Source organism: Oncorhynchus masou, chromosome 13, assembly GCF_036934945.1.
Source record: "Oncorhynchus masou masou isolate Uvic2021 chromosome 13, UVic_Omas_1.1, whole genome shotgun sequence".
NCBI classification, from domain to species: Eukaryota; Metazoa; Chordata; class Actinopteri; order Salmoniformes; family Salmonidae; genus Oncorhynchus; species Oncorhynchus masou.
Window position 1 is genome coordinate 63,272,834 of NC_088224.1, and position 25,708 is coordinate 63,298,541.

At 43.8% G+C, this 25,708-nt stretch overlaps 1 protein-coding gene across 1 annotated transcript in view; it reads right to left on the bottom strand.

Moving 5' to 3' along the window:
- si:dkeyp-97b10.3 (uncharacterized) overlaps window positions 1–25,708 on the bottom strand; it is a 38,596-nt gene that overhangs the window by 6,128 nt on the left and 6,760 nt on the right. The window contains exons 2-15 of the mRNA XM_064985514.1: window positions 10,799–11,006; window positions 8,780–8,857; window positions 8,655–8,678; window positions 8,464–8,502; window positions 8,260–8,307; window positions 7,987–8,033; window positions 7,804–7,856; window positions 7,094–7,571; window positions 4,645–4,770; window positions 1,021–1,156; window positions 894–941; window positions 656–727; window positions 365–530; window positions 51–172 (exon numbers count right to left, since the gene is read on the bottom strand). Of these exons, the coding sequence (XP_064841586.1) occupies window positions 51–172; window positions 365–530; window positions 656–727; window positions 894–941; window positions 1,021–1,156; window positions 4,645–4,770; window positions 7,094–7,571; window positions 7,804–7,856; window positions 7,987–8,033; window positions 8,260–8,307; window positions 8,464–8,502; window positions 8,655–8,678; window positions 8,780–8,857; window positions 10,799–11,006 (1,645 nt within the window). The remainder of the gene's footprint in view (window positions 1–50; window positions 173–364; window positions 531–655; window positions 728–893; window positions 942–1,020; window positions 1,157–4,644; window positions 4,771–7,093; window positions 7,572–7,803; window positions 7,857–7,986; window positions 8,034–8,259; window positions 8,308–8,463; window positions 8,503–8,654; window positions 8,679–8,779; window positions 8,858–10,798; window positions 11,007–25,708) is intronic.

Consider the following 25,708-nt stretch of genomic DNA (forward strand, 5'->3'; position numbering starts at 1 on the left):
GAGACCGGTGATTGAGTGTTTGTGGCGCTAGTCTAATGTGTGTCTCTAACCTTGCAGTGTCTTGAGGACCTTGTTGGGCAGGTCATCCAGCTCCTGTAGGCTCATCAAGAGGTGAGTGACCGTGGCTTGACCATTTGGCCTGCCAGTCTTCCAGCGCTCCAATGCCTTAAACCTGAAACCCAACACGAAACAAGTTGAGGGTCACATTATCTAAAAAAGAAATCATCACCAAAAATATCAAAGAAAGTAAGTTATTGTACGATCGGTGTACCAAGAATGCTTCAATGAAAAATGCCCAAAATAATGGCTGGCGAGTAATATAAAGTTGAGTTAAGGGTGCAGATACTATATCCATCTACTGTACCTCTGCATGTCGACATCCTCCTCACTGGCCTGTATATCGTCCAGCTCTTTGGAGGACAGGTCCAGGCAACCGATAGCCACCTGCTTCCACTCCTTCCCCTGCATCTTAGCCACCTGCATCAGCTGCTTGGACGACACGTCTGGGACCTGCACTGTCCGCACTCCGTCTGGGGACAACAGAGGAACGTCAGACTTTTAAGGGTTTTATTCAGGGCGACTGAACAGCAACTCAACAGGAATAATACCACAGTAATAACAGCAAATGACACAATGGATGTGTTCAAACCATCACCTGGCTCATCTGCGCATCGACGTCTCTTTCTGGGCAACTCTTCCTCTGATGTGCTGGTGCTTCTCTTCCTGTCTACAGAAGAGGTGAAAAAAAGCTACTTTGTCAATCAAAAGCTACTTTGTTATGATTGGATGAAAAGTGCTTGTGTACAAAGAACTTGATATCTAGAACATACACTGGAATGAAGTGAACTCTTGATGCTGATATTGAGAGGGGCAAACAAAAATGACAAACTTACTATTTGTCAGTTTCCTTGGCTTTTCAACTGTATTGTCCACACAGTCACCTGAGAGGAAGATAAATTAATATCCTGCACCTTAACCCACAACACATTACAGACAGACGCACAGCAGGTGTGTATGTACCTTCTCTGATGGTGGCTGACCACACAGTCTTGTCGGACTCTGTCTCTACGAGGGAGACCTTGAAAGGAGGGGGCTGCTCAAAGAACACCTCAAAATATCCCTTCAATTTAGTCACGGCCAGCGTGAACGGCAAGTCCTGCAGGACACCAAATACACACAACACAGACATTATGAATAAACGCACATGGTACATAATGTACCAACACTGAGTATACAAAACATTAAGAACACCTGGGTTGTGTTTCGGAGGACGCATGGCTTTTGACCTTCGTCTCTCCCGAGCCCGTACGGGAGTTGTAGCGATGAGACAAGATTGTAACTACTAACAATTGGATACCACGAAACAGGGTTAAATTTAAAAAAGAAGAAATTATGAATAAACTCACATAGGACATAACGTACATACACTGAGTAAACAAAACATTAAGAACACCTGCTCTTTCCATTACATAGACTGACCAGATGAATCTAGGTGAAACCTATGGTCCCTTATTGATGTCACTTGTTAAATCCACTTCAAATCAGTCTAAATGAAGGGGAGGAGACGGGTCAAATAATGATTTTTCAGCCTAGAGACAATTGAGACATGGATTGTGTATGTGTACCATTCAGAGGGTGAATGGGCAAGACCAAATATTTAAGTGCCTTTGAACAGGGTATGGTAGTAGTTGCCAGGCGCACCGGTTTGAGTCAAGAAATGCAATACTGCCACGTTTTTCATGCTCAACAGATTCCCATGTGTATCAAGAACGGTAAACCAGCCCAATAACATCCAGCCAACTTGACACATCTGTGGTAAGCATTGGAGTCAACATGGGCCAGCATCCCTGTGGTACGTTTTTGATACCTTGTAGAGTCCCTGCCTCGACGAATTGAGGCTGTTCTGAGGGCAAAAGGGGGTGCAACTCAATATTAGGAAGGTGTTCTTAACGTTTTGTACACTCAATGTACCGTACATACAGTTGAAGTCGGAAGTTTACATACACTTATGTTGGAGTCATTAACTCGTTTTCCAACCACTCCACACATGTCTTGTTAACCTGTTGAAACTCTGTGGGCGCTATATCATTTTTGGATAAAAAGACGTGCCCGTTTTAAGCGCAATATTTTGTCACAAAAAGATGCTCGACTATGCATATAATTGGTAGCTTTGGAAAGAAAACACTGACGTGTCCAGAACTGCAAAGATATTCTCTGTGCGTGCCCTAGAACGTGAGCTACAGGCAAAACCAAGATGAGACGGCATCCAGGAAATGAGCAGGATTTTTGAGGCTCCGTTTTCCATTGTCTCCTTATATGGCTGTGAATGCGAGAGGAGTGAGTCTGCCCTTTCTGTCGTTTCTCCAAGGTGTCTGCAGCATTGTGACGTATTTGTAGGCATATCATTGGAAGATTGACCATAAGAGACCACATTTACCAGGTGCCCGCCCGGTGTCCTGCGCCGAAATTGGTGCGCAAAACTCAGCTGCAAGTATTTTTCCATGGAATTCAGAGAAGAAAGCAGGCTTCCACGAACGATATATCAATGAAGAGATATGTGAAAAACACCTTGAGGATTGATTCCAAACAACATTTGCCATGTTTCGGTCGATATTATGGAGTTAATTCGGAAAAAGTTTGACGTTGTAGGTGACTGAATTTTCGGTTCGTTTCGGTAGCCAAATGTGATGTACAAAACGGAGCGATTTCTCCTACACAAAGACGCTTTCAGGAAAAACTGCACATTTGCTATGTAACTGAGTCTCCTCATTGAAAACATCCGAAGCTCTTCAAAGGTAAATGATTTTATTTATTTGGTTATCTGGTTTTTGTGAAAATGTTGCGTGCTAAATGCTACTCAGAATGCTAAGCTAGCTTAGCATACTCTTACACAAATTAGTGAATTGCTATGGTTCAAAAGCATATTTTGAAAATCTGAGATGACAGTGTTGTTAAGAAAAGGCTAAGCTTGAGAGTAGGCGCATTATTTTCATTTTATTTGCGATTTTCAGAAATCGTTAACGTTGCGTTATGCTAATGAGCCTGAGGCTTTAGTCACGATCCCGGATGGGGAGTTTCAAGAGGTTTTAACTGTAGTTTTGGCAAGTCGGTTAGGACATCTACCAACAATTGTCTACAGACAGATTATTTCACTGTATCACAATTCCAGTGAGTGAGAAGTTTACATACAATAAGTTGACTGTGCCTTTAAACAGCTTGGAAAATTCCAGAAAATTACGTCATGGCTTTAGAAGCTTCTGATAGGCACATTTACATAATTTGAGTCAATTGGAGGCATACCTGTGGATGTATTTCAAGGCCTACCTTCAAACTCAGTGCCTCTTTGCTTGACATCATGGGAAAAATCAGCCAAGACCTCGGAAAAGAAATTGTAGACCTCCACAAGTCTGGTTCATCATTGGAAACAATTTCCAAACGCCTGAAGGTACCATGTTCATCTGTACAAATAAGAGTATGCAAGTACAAACACCATGGGACCACGCAGCCATCATACCACTCAGGAAGGAGACACGTTCTGTCTCCTAGAGATGAACGTACTTTGGTGCGAAAAGTGCAAATCAATCCCAGAACAACAGCAAAGGACCTTGTGAAGATGCTGGAGGAAATGGGTACAAAAGTATCTATATCCACAGTAAAACAAGTCCTATATCGACATAACCTGAAAGGCCGCTAAGCAAGAATCCACTGCTCCAAAACCGCTATAAGAAAGTCAGACTAAGGTTTGCAACTGCACATGGGGACAAAGATTGTACTTTTTGGAGAAATGTCCTCTGGTCTGATGAAACAAAAATAGAACTGTTTGGCCATAATGACCATCGTTATGTTTGGGAGAAAAAGGGGGAGGCTTGCAAGTCGAAGAACACCATCCCAACCGTGAAGCACAGGGGTGACTGCGTCATGTTGTGAGGGTGCTTTGCTGCAGGAGGGTCTTGTGCGCTTCACAAAATAGATGGCATCATGAGTGAGGGAAATTATGTGGATATTTTGAAGCAACATCTCAAGACATCAGTCAGGAAGATAAAGCTTGGTCGCAAATGAGTCTTCCAAATGGACAATGACCCCAAGCATACTTCCAAAGTTGTGGCAAAATGGCTTAAGAACAACAAAGTCAAGGTATTAGAGTGGTCATCACAAAGCCCTGACCTCAATCCTATAGAAAATTTGTGGGCAGAACTGAAAAAGTGTGTGCGAGCAAGGCGGCCTACAAACCTGACTCAATTACACTAGTTCGGTCAGGAGGAATGGGCCCAAATTCACCCAACTTATTGTGGAAAGCTTGGGGAAGGCTACCTGAAACATTTGACCCAAGTTAAACAATTTAAAGGCAATGCTACCAAACACTAACTGAGTGTATGTAAACTTCTGACCCACTGGGAATGTGATGAAAGAAATAAAAGCTGAATTAAGTAATTATCTTTACTATTATTCTGACATTTCACATTCTTAAAACAAATTGATGATCCTAACAGACCTAAGAGGGATTTTTTACTAGGATTAAATGACAGGAATTGTGAAAAACTGAGTTTAAATGTATTTGGAAAAGGTGTATGTAAACTTCTGAGTACAACTGTACTGTAGGTCAGTGCTTACTGGTTATGCATTAATGGGTGAATGAAACCTCACCGCGGGGCTGATGTCTCCCTCTGGTTCACTCATGAGGCGGTACCTCCTCTCATCCAACTTACAGGTGGGTGGCTTCTCTACCTTCAGGTAACGCTTGTTGGCGCAACGCACCTCCTTCCATATGTCCTGGAGTGAGTGAGGGGTAGTGGAGGAGAAAGAGAGGCAGAGAGACAAAGGAATAGATAGAAGTAGATTTACCATAAGTAAGCGAGAGATTCTAATAAATGGTAATAGCGGGGATGACTATTCCCTGTTCAGGATACCTGGGAGTTGGCGGACGGAGATGTTTTCCATGGTCATTTTGGTGTGTGATGGAAAATCTTTCTTATTGTTGCATAACGGTCAACAACTTCTCTCCCTGGCCAGTTAGGCAGGGTTAAATAGACTGTTCTGAAGCTGAGTGCTCTAATGTGGGTTTCTGCTGAGCTCAGGCATTCTGTCACTCAGCCATTCCCCTCACCACTGTTACTACTATCACACACCACTGATTCTACACACTACCAGCGCTCAAACCACATTTCAGGTACTGGGTGACATGTGACCTAAGAGACTGTAATATCACAGAGTAAATATTAACTGTGGTCTATATTTGATACACATGGTGTTACTATCCCAATATAAACCTACCAGTTGGAAAAACATTGTCATTTTAACCTGTCTGGGAGCGAGGTTCCGCTAGCGCTAGCGGAACAGCCAATGAAATTGCAGGGCGCCAAATACAAATCAACAGAAATCTCATAAATCAAATTTCTCAAACATACAAGTATTAGGCACCATTTTAAAGATACAATTCTTGTTAATCCAGCCACAGTATCTTATTTAAAAAATGCTTTACAGCGAAAGCTCCACAAACAATTATGTTAGGTCACCACCAACTCACAGAAAAACCCAGCCATTTTTCCAGCGAAAGAGAGGAGTCACAAAAGGAACAAATAGAGATCAAATTAATCACTAACCTTTGATGATCATCAGATGACACTCATAGGACTTCATGTTACACAATACATGTATGCTTTGTTTCGATAAAATGCATATTTATATCCAAAAATCTAATTTTACATTGGCGTGTTATGTTCAGTAGTTCCAAAACATGCAGTGATTTTGCAGAGAGCCACATCAATTTACAGAAACACTCATTATAAATGTTGATGAAAATACAAGTGTTATGCATGGAACTTTAAATAAACTTCTCCTTAATGGAACTGCTGTGTTAGATTTCAAAAACACTTTACGGAAAAAGCATACCATGCAATAATCTGAGTATGGAGCTCAGAGCCCAAACCAGCCAAAATAAATATCTGCCATGTTGTGCAGTCAACATTAGTCAGAAATAGCATTATAAATATTCACATACCTTTGATGATCTTCATCAGAATGCACTCCCAGGAATCCCAGTTTCACAATAAATGTTTGATTTGTTCGATAAAGTTCATCATTTATGTCCATATACCTCCTTTTGTTAGGGTGTTTGGTAAACAAATCCAAACGCGCGTGACTTCCAGCGGATAGGTCGGAAGAAAATTCCCAAAAGTTATATTACTGGTCGTAGAAACATATCAAACGATGTATAGAATCAATCTTTAGGATGTTTTTATCATAAATGTTCAATAATGTTACAACCGGAGAATTCCATTAGAAAAGCAATGGAACAGGAGCTACCTCTCATGTGAATGCGCGTAACTGAGCTTGTGGCTGCTGGCAGACCTCTGACTCATTCCCCTCTCATTCTGCCCCCCTTCATAGTAGAAGCATCAAACAATGTTCTAAAGACGGTTGACATCTAGTGGAAGCCTTAGGAAGTGCAACATAACCAATATCCCACTGTATCTTCAATAGGGGCCGAGTTGAAAAACTACAAACCTCAGATTTCCCACTTCCTGTTTGGATTTTTTCTCAGGTTCTTGCCTGCCATATGAGTTCTGTTATACTCACAGACATCATTCAAACAGTTTTAGAAATGGCAGTGTTTTCTATCCAATACTACTAATAATATGCATATATTAGCATCTGGGACTGAGTAGGAGGCAGTCTACTCTGGGCACGCTTTTCATCCAAAAGTGAAAATGCTGCCCCCTATCCCAATGAAGTTAACCAGTGTTGTCCACTGGAATAGATTCAGATCTAATGTATGAGGTTTGGGGTTTCCATCTGAGTTATTTCTAGATACAGATACACAAATCAATACACAATCATTTGTTAATTAATATGCACCAATGCCATCTGATACAGTGACAAATGAACTCATCTTGATCACCACACACACACAAATAAACAGACCGCAGACTTCCAGTGTGACATGTGATTTCCCTCAGTAGAGACCACAGTGTGAGTCAGAGTGCCAGGAGGTTACGCAAGTGGGCATTACAATCCCTCTGATCATGTTCATTTCTCTGACTCAGTAAGATGTTACTGTAATGATCCGCATACACACACCCCGTGTCCCTCTCACCTTAATGTCAGAGGAGTTGTTGGTGGCCAGGTAGATGCGAAAGGAGTAGGAGTTGTTCAGAGCCAGTTCCTTATACACCAGGACCACCCCGTGGTGCTCTACAGGCTTGCTGCTCTGGACAATAGGCCCCACCGGGGACAGGGATGATACACGCCACTTTACATGGCTGCCAGAGTGGTCTACCGAGGGCTCGATCATCGGACAGCTGTCCTTCATATGCAGGACACTAAAGGTCATTTCACTGTCGGGGTTAGCGAGGCAGAGGAAGTGAGGGAACTGGATGGAGGTGAGGATGGATGAGGGGCTGTTGACACAGTCCACGTTGAAGATGGGCCCAGCAAACCTCCAGGAGTCCCTGAGGAACATGCCAAACTTGGACCAGGACAGGACCGAGTAGCGGATCAGGACTCTCTCTGACACCTCAAACACCAGGCCGGTGACGGAGCACTCATATGTCCCCTCTCCCTCCAGCTGCACCCTGAGACAAAGAACACAGAGAGATGGACAGACTCATACCAGTCAGACAGACACTCAGCAGAAGGGGCATTAGTGGTTTGGGGATTTTCTTATTTATTAAAAAAGAGAGGTAGAGATACTAAGTAAGCAAGAGAGTAAGAGATTTAGAGATGGAGAAAAAAAGAGGGAGAGAGAGAAGGAGAGTCTGTGTGAGAAAGAGAAGGAACGAGGCTACAGGTAGAAGAGCTACTCACTGTAGGCGACCTTTAGAGATCCTCCTGGGAGTAACCAGTTCATTGCCTTGACTCTGATTGAGAAACAGACATGGTACTAAGATTGACCCCTGTTCCTCTAGTGAGTCTACAGCCAAACTGTATGTCTCTGAAGCTTTATTACACAACTATCGTTCAATTCCACAATCAAACAAATGTACTTACCTGCTGGACAGCCTTGCATTTTTCACAGCATGGCTTGGGGGGCACATCTGACAAAGGAGAGGCCAAATGTCAAACTAGGCACTCCCTCTTGGGGAGCACTCTACCTCTCAGACTATGATTTGCAGACACATTTTCATAAACCTATGAATGCACCCAGATATCCCCTCTCTAGCCTTTCAACCATTACAATCTCCTTTGTCTAGGATAGCTCGACATGCTATGGACAAAGCTAAGCATTTGGTAGTAGAATGACTTGTGTCAAACTGAGGATACCTTTAGCAAGGGAAACCTCTGCATCAGGTTGAGGAGCCGACTCTGACTCTGTGGAGAGATAAGTTACACCTCATGAAGGAAGTTGGGGGAGAGGAGCAATCATTCTACTCAGGACTTTGAGGTTAAAGAGGCTATTCATCTGTATTTCAGAGGCAGGATAAGGCAGATATAGGCATTGTGGCTGACGTTTTAGTTCCCACTCACCATTACAGGAACCCTCAACGTCAGGCTCCTCGGATTCTACTGGGACAAGCCAAGAAATAATACAATTATTTCTAAAAAGATCCTAACTGACTGCGTAAAGACACAAGCCAGGTGCTGGTGTGACCGTGTATCGTCACAGATTGTAAATGATTTTGATGAAGCTGACAGAACAAGGCCTGTGTTTTTCTCACCTCCTCCTTTCTCAGCAAAGCCGTCTGTTGAAAGACAAAGAGAGAGAACGTTATGTTAGAGGGTGGGATAAAGCCTGAAGATTCATACTGTGCTGGAGAGTTTTTGATCTCTAGCAGCCGCTCACCAGAATCCTCCTCCTCCTCCTCCTCCTCTTCGTCCTCCTCTTCTTCAGAACTCTCCTCTGTAGATGTCCCTGCATTGTCTGTCAGAAAAATCCATAGGACATGGAGGGATGAACTTTGAAAACGTTTCTCATTCTAAGTGTACTTTCAAATAAAGAGGGGTGAGGGAAATTGATTGGTAGTTCAAACATGACTTGAGAGGGGGTCTATATGCCTATATGCAGCTCAGAGACCATTAGAGTTCTGTTTGAGTCATGTTCACGGGGGCGTGGGGGGCTTCTCTTTCGAGTGAAATCTCACTCTATACGAGGAAAATACAAACATACTGCAAAGGTGTATCCACCTGAGCCACTGTTATCATTTTCAGTCAGATTATCTGTAACAACTGAACTTTTAGTAGAGATGTCTTGGGTAAGGGGTTAATATGGAATTAGGAAATCTCCTCTCTCCATCTTTCCACCCCACTTTACCCATAAAGTAGCAGGTAGCCAGGTGGTTAGAAGGTTGGCCTTGGAACCAAAAGGTTACTGGATGGGATCCCTGAGCTGACATGGTAAAAATTGGTCGTTCTGCCCCTGAACAAGGCAGTTAACCCACTTTTCCCCGGTAGGCCGGCATTGTAAATAAGAATTTATTCTCAACTGACTTGGCTAGCTAAATAAAACGTTTAAAAACCTCAGGGGACTGGCCCTCTGTGGGACCTGCCCCAAACAACTCCAGCCCAACCCCTGAGAGTTTTCTGAAGGTTCTCTACTCATGTCTACCCCAGGCCTATTACTAAGAAATGGCAGAAAAAGAATATCATACATTATCGATTTGTAGCCTTTTATGTACTGTCTGACTGAGCATGATCTAAATGTTGCACTTCTGTTGTCAAACTGTGACGAAGTTCATTCTGATGAGCTCATCAGTGTATACCGTATATCTTCACTCACATCACACCACATCACTCTTCTGAAACCTCCACAACTGATTCCTCACTAATGTAGATGAACGCAAACTGGATACAGTATGTATATGAGCGTATTGTAATTCGGTGATATGTCTGTGCTTTTTCTATGTATAGGGCTGAGGGCCCCTGTGTCAGAAGCTGATATTCTCATTCAGAAATTCAGAATGACTTACAAATTGTATGCTTCATACTGTAAGTGCATCTAAAGTAGGGCTGTGATGACGATTAACGATTAATTGCCATGCAAATGGTCACGATTATTGTTGTGATTGTCATTTTTGTAGAATTTGTATATATTTTGTAATGCATCTTTGAAAATAATCTACGAGATACCTAAAGAATACAACACAGCTTTGGCGAGACAATTTCTCAAAAACAAATGTTTTTGACTTCTTGGAACTTCTGAAAATCAAGCTTCTCCACCCAAATCATTGTAAAATGATTACCAACTTTACCCTTTTCATGTAAAAATGAAAAAACTGCTACTGGGTAAACTATATCTACTCGAAAATAAAGTTGAATCCCCCCCATCTTAAAATGTATGTATTCAGAATATCTGGCCTACCTGGTAAGATAGAGTGAAGTGAACTGGTGCCCTGGTGTACAGACATGGCTAGCTCCAGGGGTATCTGTACCCAGCAGGAGTGAGTCTGGGTCAGGCCTTCTAGCTGAGAGCCTGGCATTGGCAGAGGGGAAGCTAATAGATGGAGCCAGTCCTCTCTGGGGCAGGGAGCCTCATCTAAGACTGAGAACCAGCTAGGTCTCTCTCTCTCTCTCTCTCTGCTCGACAAACGTCCCTCTCTCTTGCTCGTTCTCCCCCCCCAATCGCTCCATCTGTGTCCTCATATGCCTCCAATCGCTCTCTGCCTCATCTAACATCCACTCCGTCTACTCTCAGACAGCATGCTTTATCAACCCAATGTACATCTCACACACACAGATTTTTTTTACTGGTGTTGACTGCCATCTGCTGGTCTAATTAAAGATCACATTAATTCAGAACTTTTTGCCACATGAGACAAAACAAAACATTTCATGCACAATCAAACAAAGAGCAAACGGTGCTTACCCTTCTGGTCAGGGGCAGGGATGTCTCCATCGCTGTTGGTTAAAAGATAGGAAATGATAAGGGCATCCCAAGACGTTATCAAAATGGAGTTAAGAGAATACAACTTCAGTTTATGGACCAGTGGGGGGAGGGGATTATGGGTGTGGAGAAGAGGGGGTGGAGCTGAACTGTCCAGCTGCAGACCCATCTCTGTCTTCACTTCCTCTCTCTGATGTACACACAAACGCTCATTTAACTGAGGCACAAAAACAGGAAGTGGAGGAGCTGCCAAAATCTCACGTTCATGACATCAGCCCATCCTCCAGTGTGGTGTGGAACCCCCACCCCATACATACTGACCCAGTTTTACACACTAGTGTTGGACGGCTGGTACTGCAAACACATGGAAAGGTACTGGCTGATAATAGTGCTTGCGATTATAAACCATAAGTTCTTAAAGAGACAGTATCAGAGAACATCGAAAGTTGATCTAACATCAAGACACAAAGGGAAGGGTTTTGCAGTTAGCAGTGTTACAGGTTTATAAGAAAACCATAATAATGTGCATCATCCAGAGGATGTCGCTCAGCCTCAGACAAAGCGTGCCGCTTGGTGATTCAGTCTGACTTGTGTGAACAAGTTCAGCACGCACAGAGAACTAGGTCAACAGTATTTATTTTTTATTTTACTCCATCGTACAAATACGGCGCTCTAGGTGATCAAAAGCCAGAGTTGACTCAAGTGTAGTCTTTAGTCCTTTACCACAGAGGAGACTAGGAATACAGTAGAAACACTTCACTGAGTTGGCATGTGTTTACAACCTCTTTGATAATAAGAAAGTCATTCATCATGATAACTGTGCATGGTACCTGCAGATAAGGTCCTGAAACAATGATTGAATTGTGACAAATTCACAGGGTATTTCTAGTTGTGTCATAAATATTGTCACTTTTAGATTTAATGAAACCTGATAAGCTAGTGGTCCTCATCCTCATTGTCCTCAGACAGGAGTACAGGAAAGACTGTTTACTTTTCCAAGGTCAATGTTCGACACAGCCAACAGGTTTCTGTATCATAACACAACTGTTAAACATTTCCATGGCAGTCATATTCCCACATGTACTCTGCCCATGACAGAAGTCACGCACTGATCTGTTTCACCTGTCTTTGTGATTGTCTCCACCCACCTCCAAGTGTTACCCGTTTTCCACATTATTCCCAGGGTATTTATTCCTGTGTTCTCTGTTTGTCTGTTGTCAGTTCACCTTGTTTTGTCAACCAGCGTGTTTTTCCATGCTCCTGCTTTTTCCTTGTCTCTGCTTTTCTAGTCCGCCTGGTTTTGACCTTTTGCCTGCCCTTGAGCCTGCCTGCATCCCTGTACCGTTTGAAACTCTGACCTGGTTATGAACTTTCGCCTGTCCTCGACCTGCCCCATGTTGTTTAATAAATATCAGAGACTCAAACCATCTGCCTCCTGTGTCTGCATTTGGGTCTCACCCTGTGTTATACTTTCAGCCTCTATACATCTCTCTGTAAATTATTTCTATTTATTTCCCTTTGCCCTCTTGTCAACCCTGGCCTCTCACCATCTCTTACTTCTCTCCCACTCATACAAAACCAAACCCTCCCCTTCCTTGTCTCTCTCACCCCTTCTCTCTCTGTCTGTGTCTCTGTGGTGCGATAAAGCCACAGTTTTTGCATGTTTCCTACAGCCTTACATGAACACACTGAAAACCTGTGAACAAGGGATAGGCAATCGTCCGTTAGTTCAAGTGCTATAGTTTTTGTCACAGCTCCAATTTAGCCTTGTGTACCTCAGTAGGTTAACATATCACACACCATCAGTCACAATATTAATGATACACTAAACTGTCAAGTATGAGGGTAAAACATTATGCCTTCATGAGGGGTCATATTTTCCGCAGATATTGTGCATTGTATATTTATGTATACTGAACAAAATTATAAACTCAACATTTCAACAATTTTACTGATTTACAGTTCATATAAGGAAATCAGTCAATTTAAATAAATACATTTAGGCCCACCCACTTGGGAGCAAGGTCCACCCACTGGGGAAACAGGCCCAGCCAATCAAAATTAGTTTTTCCCCACAAAAGGTCTTTATTACAAACAGAAATACTCCTCCGTTTCATCAGCTGTCCGTGTGGCTGGTCTCAGATGATCCCGCAAGTGAAGACGGCAGATGTGATGGTCCTGGGCTGGCTACACGTGGTCTGCAGTTGTGAGGCCGCAAGACCGTACTGACAAATTCTCTACAACAACTTATGTTAAAGAAATTAACATTCAATTCTCTGGCAACAGTTCTGGTGGACAAGCCTGCAGTCGGCATGCCAATTACACGCTCCCTAAAAACTTGTGACATATGTGGCATTGTGTTGTGAGACAAAACTGCACATTTTAGAGTGGCCTTTTATTGTCCCCAGCACATGGTGCACCTCTAATGACCATGCGGTTTAATCAGCTTCTTGATATGCCACACCTGTCAGGTGGATGGATTATTTTGGCAAAGGAGAAATGCTCACAAACAGGGATGTAAACAAATTTGTGCACAAAATTTGAGAGAAATAAGCTTTTTGTGTGAATTTGAATTGATTTGAATTAACCATTTCTGGGATCTTTTATTTCAGCTCATGAAACATCGGACCAACACTTTACATGTTGCATTTATGTTTTTGTTCAGTATAATTGAATATCTACAGTACCAGTCAAAAGTTTGGACACACCTACTCATTATTTAATACACATTGTAGAATACTAGTGAAGACACAAAAACAATGAAATAACACATATGGAATCATGTAGTAACCAAACAAATGTTAAAGAAATGTTTGAGATTCTTCAAAGTACCCACCCATTGCCTTGATTACATCTTTGCACACTATTCGCATTCTCTCAACCAGCTTCATGGGGTAGCCACCTGGTATGCATTTCAATTAACAGATGTGCCTTGTTAAAAGTTAATTTGTGGAATTTCTTTCCTTCTTTATGCGTTTGAGACAATCAGTTGTGTTGTGACAAGGTAGGGGTGGTATACAGAAGATAGCCCTATTTGGTAAAAGACCATATTATGCCAAGAACAGCTCAAATAAACAAAGAGAAATGACACTGCATCATTACTTTAAGACCGGAAGGTCAGTCAATAGTGAACATTTCAAGAATTTTGAAAGGTTCTTCAAATGCAATCGTAAAAACCATCAAGAGTACCAGTATGATGAAACTGGCTCTCATGAGGACCACCACAGGAAAGGAAGACCCAAAGTTACCTCTGCTGCAGAAGATACATTCATTAGAATTACCAGCCTCAGAAATTGCAGCCCAAATAAATGCTTCACTGAGTTCAAGTAACAGATATCTCAACATCCACTGTTCAGAGGAGACTGTGTTAATCAGGTCTTCATGGTCAAAATTGCTGCCAAGAAACAACTACTAAAGGACACCAATGAGAAGAAGACACTTGTTTGGGCCAAGAAACACAAGCAATGGACATTAGACCGTTGGAAATTTGTCCTTTGGTCTGATGAGTCCAAATTTGAGATTTTTGGTTCCAACCGCTGTGTCTTTGTGAGACAGAGTACGTGAACGGATGATCTCCACATGTGTGGTTCCCACCGTGAAGCATGGAGGAGGTGTGATGGTGTGGGGTTGCTTTGGTGGTGACACTGTCAGTGATTTATTTAGAATTCAAGGCACACTTAACCAGCATGGTTACCACAGCATTCTGCAGCTAATCGCCATCCCATCTGGTTTGCACTATCATTTGTTTTTCAACAGGACAATGACCCAACACACCTCCAGGCTGTGTAAGGGCTATTTGACCAAAAAGGAGTGTGATGGAGTGCTGCATAAGATGACCTGGCCTCCACAATCACCCGACCTCAACCCAATTGAGATGGTTTGGGATGAGTTGGACCTCAGAGTGAAGGAAAAGCAGCCATCAAGTGCTCAGCATATGAAGGAACTCCTTCAAGACAGTTGGAAAAGCATTCCAGGTGAAGCTGGTTGAGAGAATGCCAAGAGTGTGCAAAGCTATCATCGAGACAAAGGGTGGCTACTTTGAAGAATCTAAAAACTTTTTCTGTTTGTCACATCGGTATGAATGATTCGGGAGGCAGACGCAGGAATGCATAATATGGGTTTTTATTAAGCCCCAAATTACGTCGACGAAGACCAAACAAACACGTAACAAAAACACAGGGTTGAAACCCAAACAAAAGAGCGAAGAGTACCTCGAATAAATGACACTAGCACACACTGATTATCACACGGGACGAGACCCGTAATCATCTGCGCAATCCACACGGGCACAAAAGCACAGCACAGGTAAAACACACAGCACAGGTAAAACACACAGCACAGGTAAAACACACAGCACAGGTAAAACACACAGCACAGGTAAAAAACACAGCACAGGTAGTCACACAGCACAGGTAGTCACACAGCACAGGTAGTCACACAGCACAGGTAGTCACACAGCACAGGTAGTCACACAGCACAGGTAGTCACACGCACCAACGGACATAGTAACAATAATGGACAGCACCATGATGAACAAAGGGCACATATATACAAATACAATCAGTGGGAATAGGGGCCAGGTGTGCGCAATGAAAGTTCCAGAGGGATCCGTGACATTTTGGGTTAATACACGATTCCATGTGTTATTTCATAGTTTTGATGTCTTAACTATTATTCTACAATGTAGAAAATAGTACAAATAAAGAAAAACCCTGGAATATGCTGGTGTGTCAAAACTTTTGACTGGTACAGTATATATGTCAGCACTTCGGTGACACTCAAGCCTCTTCAGTGATTTGAGCTTTGAATTGTCTAACCAGAATTTTGATTATTTAAGTCAGTGGCAAAAGGGTGTGGCATGGTGGCAAGGTGCCAAATGTGTCTTGTTTCTCCAGAAGCCTGTGGTGTGATTGAAAACCAGGAAACCACAGTAACTATTGACCTCGTGCTCCCCTTGGATATAAGTCACCATCTGTCACCTTTAACTGCCCTGGGGTTCATGGTTACTCTCCACACAAACACTATTCATTATTTACTACACAAAGGGGACAATGTAGAACGTTTTCTACATTTCTACAACTACATTTTACGGTATAAAACATTACCATGATTGTAGTAACACTGGTTACAGAAGTGATATGTTTTTTTTTAAATAGTCCTTGACTATCAAGCTTCACAGGAAAAAGTCCCAATAGCCTACGTAATTCAAGATGATTATATGGTACATACCATATATGGTATATTATTTGGTACATAGATGCTCCTATACATATAACAACGAAGCTAGTTTACCTTTACTATATTCAAGCACTTTCACATGGCAGGTGTCTAATGAAGAACGACCTGGCTGGCACGCTTTTAAACAGCTGAAACAATACATCGAGACAAAGTAGCCTAACTATGACAGTATAAAATGCAGTGGTGAAGGACGGGTACACAAAAGTGGTTTCGTTCTCAAGTTAAAAGAGACGGTTTAATTGAGAACCCAAAAATGATTGTTGCATTGGGTTGGCCTACAGAATAACATCGTTCTATAGTTGTAACTCGCGGAATAGCCATATTGCTTGGGCGATGGGCATGTTTGTATTATGATCAGTCAACAACACAGCATCTTGTGCGTTACAAAGCGACCATGGCGTCCCCTCTCACTTTGGGGTCTGTCTTCAATAAAATAAAAATACACGGTTGCAACTATTTAGGGTCTTGTGTTATTTATTTTATTATAAATCGAGAACTAAGTTACCAGCTGAGGGTAGCAAGCAGCAACAACAAAGGAACAGCTCTTTCCGGATTCGACAGAACATTTGCGGCGCACATCTTTGTCAGTGTGAATGCAACCCCATGCATATATAGGCTACGTGCAAGACTAAATCTGGCCTTTATTTGGCTATGTATTTACGATGCTTACCCTTCATCCAGGTTACAAGCGGCTCCGCAGCTCGCCATCCTCGCCACCATCATGTGTCCTTTGAGGAACTTTCACCTTCGGTTTTGATATTGTCGTTTTTGCTTCACGGTTTTTGCTTCACGTGATGTTCCGTGATAGCACCTGCCTGTCTCTTTGTCAGAAAACATCTCCTTTTAAAATGATACCTTGACTTTACATCAAATATGACGATGTAAGCTGTCAAAACAAATACACTCTCCTATAGTAGGGATAGGTTTAGTTTAGGCTAAAATATGCTGATGTTACTACCATGTTTTTACATAGATGTCTCATTGTCTACAATTCCAAATGATTTACAAATAGCTCCAAAAGCGCAGCCTGGAGCAAAGAAGTGCGCACGAACAGCTCAGTGGGAGGAGTATATTACCCCGCCAATTAGTTTGGGCCAATGATTTACATAACTCTAGGCCGCTTTTTCTTTGAAACAAGACGCCTGGCTGCAAGGCTCTTCTGGCTTTCTTTCCCGTCAATTCTGATCAATGAGAACTCTCTGATTAATATGGTGGGGACAAAACATATGTACAATAAGGAAGATTATCTGGGCTCCCAATATGATTTTAATTATTGAAGATTACTAAAGTTTATAGCTTACGTGCTAAAATATTGATACTGAAATAAATTGTAATTCTTCTGCCACATTGTATTAAATGGTCAGACCTTTTGATATCCAGGCGTTACGTTGTAGATATTTCTCACCCTTTCTTTGTAACATTGTATCTATATCTCGGGGACTCCCGAATGGCGCAGCGGTCTCATGCACTGCATCTCAGTACTTGATGCGTCACTATAGACACAGCCCAGATACGAACCAGGATATTGGGAGTCCCATGGGGCGGCGCACAATTGGCCCAGCGTCGTCCGTATTTGGCCGGTGTAGGTCGTCATTGTAAATTTGAATCTGTTCGACTTGTCAAGTTAAATAAATGTCAAGTTAAATAAATGTTAAATAACCAAAAGTAGGTCAAGTCAATGGTCTCGTGTCAAAAGTTCATTTTTTAGCGGGAAAATATAAACCCGTAAATCTGCAGTACACGAAACCAAACACTAGATATCGCAATCTACAATAAGAAAAACACGATGTTCTGTTGCCAGTGAAGTTCCCAGTCTAGTATTTCTTGTTCACCTCTATTGGCCAGTTCATCTTTACTTGAATGGAAAACGCTCTGCCTGATATAAGTCAACAGGTAATGATCAGAAAATATGTAACTAATCATAGGCCTATCTCTAGTCTAATCTACAGAGTGAGAGTGCTGTGTGTGAGTGCCCCCCTCACCAGCTCTTTCACTTTCCTGCCTTTCTCTGTGTGTGATGTCCAGGGACAGAGGAATGAGTGCAGGATCAAGGGCTTTCCTATCGATCTGGTGCTCATTTGGAGTGGATGAGTGGACCCATCTCTCTCTCTCCAGGACTACAGCTACTTAAAAACATAGTGTGCATGGTGTGTTTGTGTATGTGTATGTATGTATGTATGTATGTATGTATGTGTGTGTATTTATGTGTGCAGCAACAGACAGTGACAGAGATTTGGAACAAACCGGGTGACCACAGATACATTATACAAGTCTATAACCCTACAGGGAGAACTCAGCCCCTCAATGCAGGGACAAGACACACATGGAGCTGAGGCTGGATCAATAGCCTGCCTGCCTGAGCTGCTGTGCTGGGAGAATCCAGAGAGGAGAGGAGACCTCGGGGAGAGAGAGAGGAGAGGAGACCTGAGTGGAGACCTGGGGGAGAAAGAGAGGAGAGGAGACCTGAGTGGAGACCTGGGGGAGAGAGAGAGGAGAGGAGACCTGAGTAGAGACCTGGGGGAGAGAGAGAGGAGAGGAGACCTGAGTGGAGACCTGGGGGAGAGAGAGAGGAGAGGAGAGGAGACCTGAGTGGAGACCTGGGGGAGAGCGAGAGGAGAGGAGACCTGAGTGGAGACCTGGGGTAGAGAGAGAGGAGGGGAGACCTGAGTGGAGACCTGGGGGAGAGAGAGAGGAGAGGAGACCTGAGTAGAGACCTGGGGGAGAGAGAGAGGAGAGGAGACCTGAGTGGAGACCTGGGGGAGAGAGAGAGGAGACCTGAGTAGAGACCGGGGTGAGAGAGAGAGGAGATGAGACCTGAGTAGAGACCTGGGGGAGAGAGAGAGGAGAGGAGACCTGAGTAGAGACCTGGGGGAGAGAGAGAGGAGAGGAGACCTTAGTAGAGACCTGTGGGAGAGAGAGAGGAGAGGAGACCTGAGTGGAGACCTGGGGGAGAGAGAGAGGAGAGGAGACCTTAGTAGAGACCTGTGGGAGAGAGAGAGGAGAGGAGACCTGAGTAGAGACCTGGGGGAGAGAGAGAGGAGAGGAGACCTGAATAGAGACCTGGGTGAGAGAGAGAGGAGAGGAGACCTGAGTGGAGACCTGGGGGAGAGAGAGAGGAGAGGAGAGGAGACCTGCGTGGAGACCTGGGGGAGAGAGAGAGGAGAGGAGAGCTGAGTAGAGACCTGGGGAGAGAGAGAGGAGAGGAGACCTGAATAGAGACCTGGGTGAGAGAGAGAGGAGAGGAGACCTGAGTGGAGACCTGGGGGAGAGAGAGAGTAGTGTAGACCTGAATAGAGACCTGGGGGAGAGAGAGAGGAGAGGAGACCTGCGTGGAGACCTGGGGGAGAGAGAGAGGAGAGGAGAGCTGAGTAGAGACCTGGGGGAGAGAGAGAGGAGAGGAGACCTGAGTGGAGACCTGGGGGAGAGAGAGAGGAGAGGAGACCTGAGTGGAGACCTGGGGGAGAGAGAGAGGAGAAGAGACCTGAGTAGGGACCTGGGGGAGAGAGAGAGGAGAGGAGACCTGAGTAGAGACCTGGGGGAGATGGAGAAAGAGGCCTCTGGCTGCTCTGAGTGCTCTGTAATCTGTGTTGATGTACAGGGGCAGGGGAGAGGACTCTCAATCCACTGAAATTGCACTCTCATCCATTCATACTTCTCTTCTGGTGTAAAGGAACTGGGGAGAGGATTATACACACAGGCTGGGTCTTAATCCAGTGAAGTTGTTCTCATCCACTCCCTCACCTGATGCTCACTCAGGGAAATCCACCCGTCAAACACACAGTCACAGTTGTCTGGGGGGACGCCCCTAGCATCCGCTGGTCTGGTGAAACACAACAGTAAGATTGCAATTGTTTGAGTAAATCCATGTCAAAATACCAACAGAAACTGTCCCTGGCCATGTGTCCTGGAAACATACATTATGGACTCCAACAACTAAGTATGTGAGTAGATAAGTATAATGGATTGAGACAGGGCCCCTGGAACAAGGAAGAAGCCCTACTTTGTTTGAATGCCAAAGCAGCGGTGGGTAAGACATGGCTTTTTTTTAGGATGGACAGACCTGTTTGGAAAGGATGATGTCACCTACTCTAAGGGGTTCATTTGACCCTTGTTGTTCTGGGGAGAGGGCCGCTATCCCATTATCACACACACACAGGCATGCATACACACACACACGCACACACACACACATGCACCCACACACACAGACACATTATATATAACGAGGTATCCTCTTACTCTGGAGACGAGGGATGTTGTTTCCTCTCAACTCAGTTCCATGTCAATAGGCTCAGGGTTAATGATCCTAGAACAATGAACAAAAGATGCAGGTCTGCTGCACCCCTAAACACATCTAGCTATAGACCGTCTGACAGGATCCAGTCTTTTCAGTCTCCAGATGAGCCGTTGAGTCATGTCTCACAGTACTGAGGTTCAAATATCCCCATGACAAAAGAGAGAGAGAGAGAGAGAGAGAGAGAGAGAGCGAGAGAGAGGGAGAGAGAGAGAGACACAGTACATATTTTAAGTGTGCAGGCCCATGCATGGGCTCCTTAAGTGAGATTCCAGAGTCGGTCCCCAGATCATCTTTAAGTTATCTTTCATATGTCAACTTTATGTTAATGGGGCTGACTTGTGGCATTCATGCAGTTATATGTGTGTCCCAAGGGCTGCATGTGTGTGGATATGACACCTACACACTGTTACTAAAGAGAGATCTCGATTTTGGCAACAGTCTCTCTCCCACCACAGAGGACTGGCTTTAATTGTTGTGCGTTCTCACATATTAACAGATTTCCTGTCTCTTGGCGTCCGTAAAAACGGGATGGAAGGATGGAGACAGTAATTTAGGAAGGAAGAAAAAAGACAGAAATGCAAGTCAGCATGGTCCCAAGGGAACTTTGATGTGAGTAACTCACCCCTCTCTCACCCTCCATCACAAACAACTTACATTTTCCCCCTTTTTCCCACTGTATCTCTCTCTCTGACTTCCTCTTTCCTTCTCTCTCTCTCTCTCTGTTGTTGATTCTATGTTTCTGAGCCTTCAGGGGAGTTGGTGCGTTCACAGAGGCGACCGTGGGATGAGTTCCAGTATGGGACGTGGGCGTTGGGAGGATGAGACACAGATGAAGGACTCAGTCTGGCACCCTAGACCCCCCTCCCTCCATGTGTGAGTTAACTCAGCGTAGGCAGGGGTTCAGAAGTCCCCCATCCCCCCTATCACCACCCCCACATACACCATCCTGAGTCCTAACGCATGGGGAAGAATATCCTATATTTAACCACCTGGCTCTGTGGCGAGAGCTGTGTGTGTTTGTGCACGCTAGTGCATGTGTGTATATGTTAGAGTGTACGCAAAGGTAACTATCTACAGCAGAGGGAATGCGTGTAAGCGAGAGTTTATATATGCATGCGATTATGTGTGTAGCCTAAGCACTGAGTCATGTATAGGTGGACGGCCAGGGTACCTGATAGGGGGGAGGGTGTCTCTGTGCTCGGGTGGTTTTAGGGGCTTTCTACACCTCGGGCCGGTTGCCCCCTCAACTCCCTCTGACAGGATTTCCCCCCACTTAATCTAGTGTGTGTGAGTTTTACAATTGTTTCTCCAGGCCATGGAATCCCCCTCCGGTGGGTCTTACCTTACTCTGTGGGTGAGAGAGCTTCAGCAATTAAGAAGACCTGGTGAGCATGTCTCTCTCCCTGTGTTCCCCCTCCCTCCCCTTAGGTAGTGACTCTCCACTCAGTGAGGAGACTAATAGGGTGGCTGATATGTAGGAAATTGCATTATCTTACCCTATTCAATGTGCAGGAACAATGACCTTTGATCCTTGACACATGACCACAGGTTATGTCATCAGGTCAGACACAATCATCTATTTTACCATCATGGACTGTCTTTGAGTTTAATTTTACTGTGCGTATGTTCTGCCTCTTTAAATGTGAGAAAATATTTCAAAGTACAGTTTTCTCAAATTGAACAAACAACATTTACAGACAAACTTATTCAATGTTTAATATGGGTCCAACTGTACAGCTTTCCCTGACAGATAAATGCCCGTTTGAGAGACAATGAGCTTGTACTCTGTGGATCGGGGAGGACATCTTAAGAGTCTTCCCCCCAAATGGTTTGTGATTTCTGGCAGACACTGGTTGCCTGGCGCTGGCAACCCAAACAAACCTGGGAGACGAGGGAAAGCGAGAGAGGGGTGGACAGGTGTGGCAGGTGTGTGTGTGTTATAGTGTACATGTGAATGCGTAAAAACGGAATGGCCAGATGTGTCAGGAAGGCAGAGAGAAGGAATAACAGAGTAAGGGTGTGGGCCAGAGGGAATTGTCACACTAAAAGAGAGAGAAACCAGTAGACAGAGATAGAGGGTGTGTATGTGTGTGTGCGTGCGAGCGAGAAACTGTAATAGTTCTTTATTGAAAAAGAAATGTGTTTTACATGGGAAGTTTTATCTTCTAGGTTTTCCCCTCCACAGCTCTGTTAGGAGGAGAGCATGGTAGTGTATCTTAACAGCAGAGGTCAAGAGAAAGGAAAACACAGAAAGATATAGGAAGAAGGGCAGAGAGACTTTTACTGAATGTCAAGCTATCGCTTCTGCTCACGACAACATGTCGTCAATATACCTAACTGTAAGGTAATTGCCACAATCATGACTAACCATGAAGCCATACATTCAGATGAATGGCAGCTCTGATGAGACCAATCACAAAGCAGAAATGATCAGTTGACTTCCCCCTAGTCCGACTCCTAACCCTCACCATTTGGGTGTAAAATGCAAAACTGAACTTAGAACAGCGTCTAGTGGCAACTGCTCGGCCTAAGTTTAACCCCCCCCCTCCCCTTCTCACTTCTATTACAAGATTTTAGCTTCCTCTTTTCTGAAAAGAGAGAGTTTAGCTTCTTTCTTCAAAGGAAGGCCAAGCTTTGATTAATCTCCAAGCCAAGAAACACACAAATGTGAGTGGAAGAGCAACAAACACACACCACACACACACACACACACACACACACACACACACACACACACACACACACACATGCGCGCACACGCGCACATAAACAGAGCACAAAGCTTTGAGCCGGTAGGGCGATAAGAGTAGGGAAGTATGTGGGTGTGAAATAGCTGTGGTGTGGGACTTTCTGGATTCACACAATTTACTCTGTGTTTTTTAAATGCAGGTCCTGCTATTTATTACAGCCTAAACTAATGGGAATCCGTGAACGCTATATTCACCCACGCAGCATCCTGCCATTCTTTACTTAATGTAGCACAGACATCACACACACACACACACACACACACACATCACACACACAGACACACACACACACACACACACACACACAGAACAAGCGAAGCAAACCCACATGAAACACAGAAACAGATACATACAATATAAACACACATAATGCATGTTGAATGATCTTAAACAAACACAGATTCTCTAACCATATGCTCAACACATGTTCACACACACACCAGGCCCGTCTGACAGAGATCTCAGGGTGAACACAGAAGCATTAGCAGAGTAAAGTACAGTACTCCATTCATCCAGAGTAGTGCTGTATTCTGGGGTCCTTCAGTGGACCAGAGGGAGTAGGATGATGTTGTCCTGAGACACTGATCTGAACTCATGTTTCCATTTCCCCCCTTGATTTAATGCCAGGATTTGGAGAGGATGCGCTGATCCTAGATCTGTGCCTATGAGCAGGATAAGAACTGAGAGAGACACAGAGAGCCATCTACTAGTAAAGCTGATGGCCTGACAAGGCTGCTTTTGTCCATAATTAATGCAGACGTGATAAGCGTGCCATGGAACATGGAGCGGACTATACATTAATAATGGGGGTAATGGACACTGTAAGGCTGCATTATCAAGTACAGCACAAGAGGCCCTTGTGTCAAATGAATAGCACTTATGTTTAGAGGAGTGTTTTGTTCTCTGTTCACTCATTAGACAGAATAGTCCAGTGGTTCCCAAACTGTGCCCCCCCCCCGAACTCAGTCCGGCTTTAAATTTACTCTGCCACCCAACCCACCTCTCATGTGTGTACATGATCTCTCTCTCCTTTCTCTCTCTCTCTCTGTTTCTCAGTGCAGGCCAGGAACACTCTATATTCAGTCCGTTTAAAAATAAATACAGTGCCTTGCGAAAGTATTCGGCCCCCTTGAACTTTACGACCTTTTGCCACATTTCAGGCTTCAAACATAAAGATATAAAACTGTATTTTTTTGTGAAGAATCAACAACAAGTGGGACACAATCAAGAAGTGGAACGACATTTATTGGATATTTCAAACTTTTTTAACAAATCAAAAACTGAAAAATTGGGCGTGCAAAATTATTCGGCCCCCTTAAATTAATACTTTGTAGCCTCACCTTTTGCTGCGATTACAGCTGTAAGTCGCTTGGGGTATGTCTCTATCAGTTTTGCACATTGAGAGACTGAAGTTTTTTCCCATTCCTCCTTGCAAAACAGCTCGAGCTCAGTGAGGTTGGATGGAGAGCATTTGTGAACAGCAGTTTTCAGTTCTTTCCACAGATTCTCGATTGGATTCAGGTCTGGACTTTGACTTGGCCATTCTAACACCTGGATATGTTTATTTTTGAACCATTCCATTGTAGATTTTGCTTTATGTTTTGGATCATTGTCTTGTTGGAAGACAAATCTCCGTCCCAGTCTCAGGTCTTTTGCAGACTCCATCAGGTTTTCTTCCAGAATGGTCCTGTATTTGGCTCCATCCATCTTCCCATCAATTTTAACCATCTGCCCTGTCCCTGCTGAAGAAAAGCAGGCCCAAACCATGATGCTGCCACCACCATGTTTGACAGTGGAGATGGTGTGTTCAGGGTGATGAGCTGTGTTGCTTTTACGCCAAACATAACGTTTTGCATTGTTGCCAAAAAGTTCAATTTTGGTTTCATCTGACCAGAGCACCTTCTTCCACATGTTTGGTGTGTCTCCCAGGTGGCTTGTGGCAAACTTTAAACAACACTTTTTATGGATATCTTTAAGAAATGGCTTTCTTCTTGCCACTCTTCCATAAAGGCCAGATTTGTGCAATATACAACTGATTGTTGTCCTATGGACAGAGTCTCCCACCTCAGCTGTAGATCTCTGCAGTTCATCCAGAGTGATCATGGGCCTCTTGGCTGCATCTCTGATCAGTCTTCTCCTTGTATGAGCTGAAAGTTTAGAGGGACGGCCAGGTCTTGGTAGATTTGCAGTGGTCTGATACTCCTTCCATTTCAATATTATCGCTTGCACAGTGCTCCTTGGGATGTTTAAAGCTTGGGAAATCTTTTTGTATCCAAATCTGGCTTTAAACTTCTTCACAACAGTATCTCGGACCTGCCTGGTGTGTTCCTTGTTCTTCATGATGCTCTCTGCGCTTTTAACGGAACTCTGAGACTATCACAGTGCAGGTGCATTTATACGGTGACTTGATTACACACAGGTGGATTGTATTTATCATCATTAGTCATTTAGGTCAACATTGGATCATTCAGAGATCCTCACTGAACTTCTGGAGAGAGTTTGCTGCACTGAAAGTAAAGGGGCTGAATAATTCTGCACGCCCAATTTTTCAGTTTTTGATTTGTTAAAAAAGTTTGAAATATCCAATAAATGTCGTTCCACTTCATG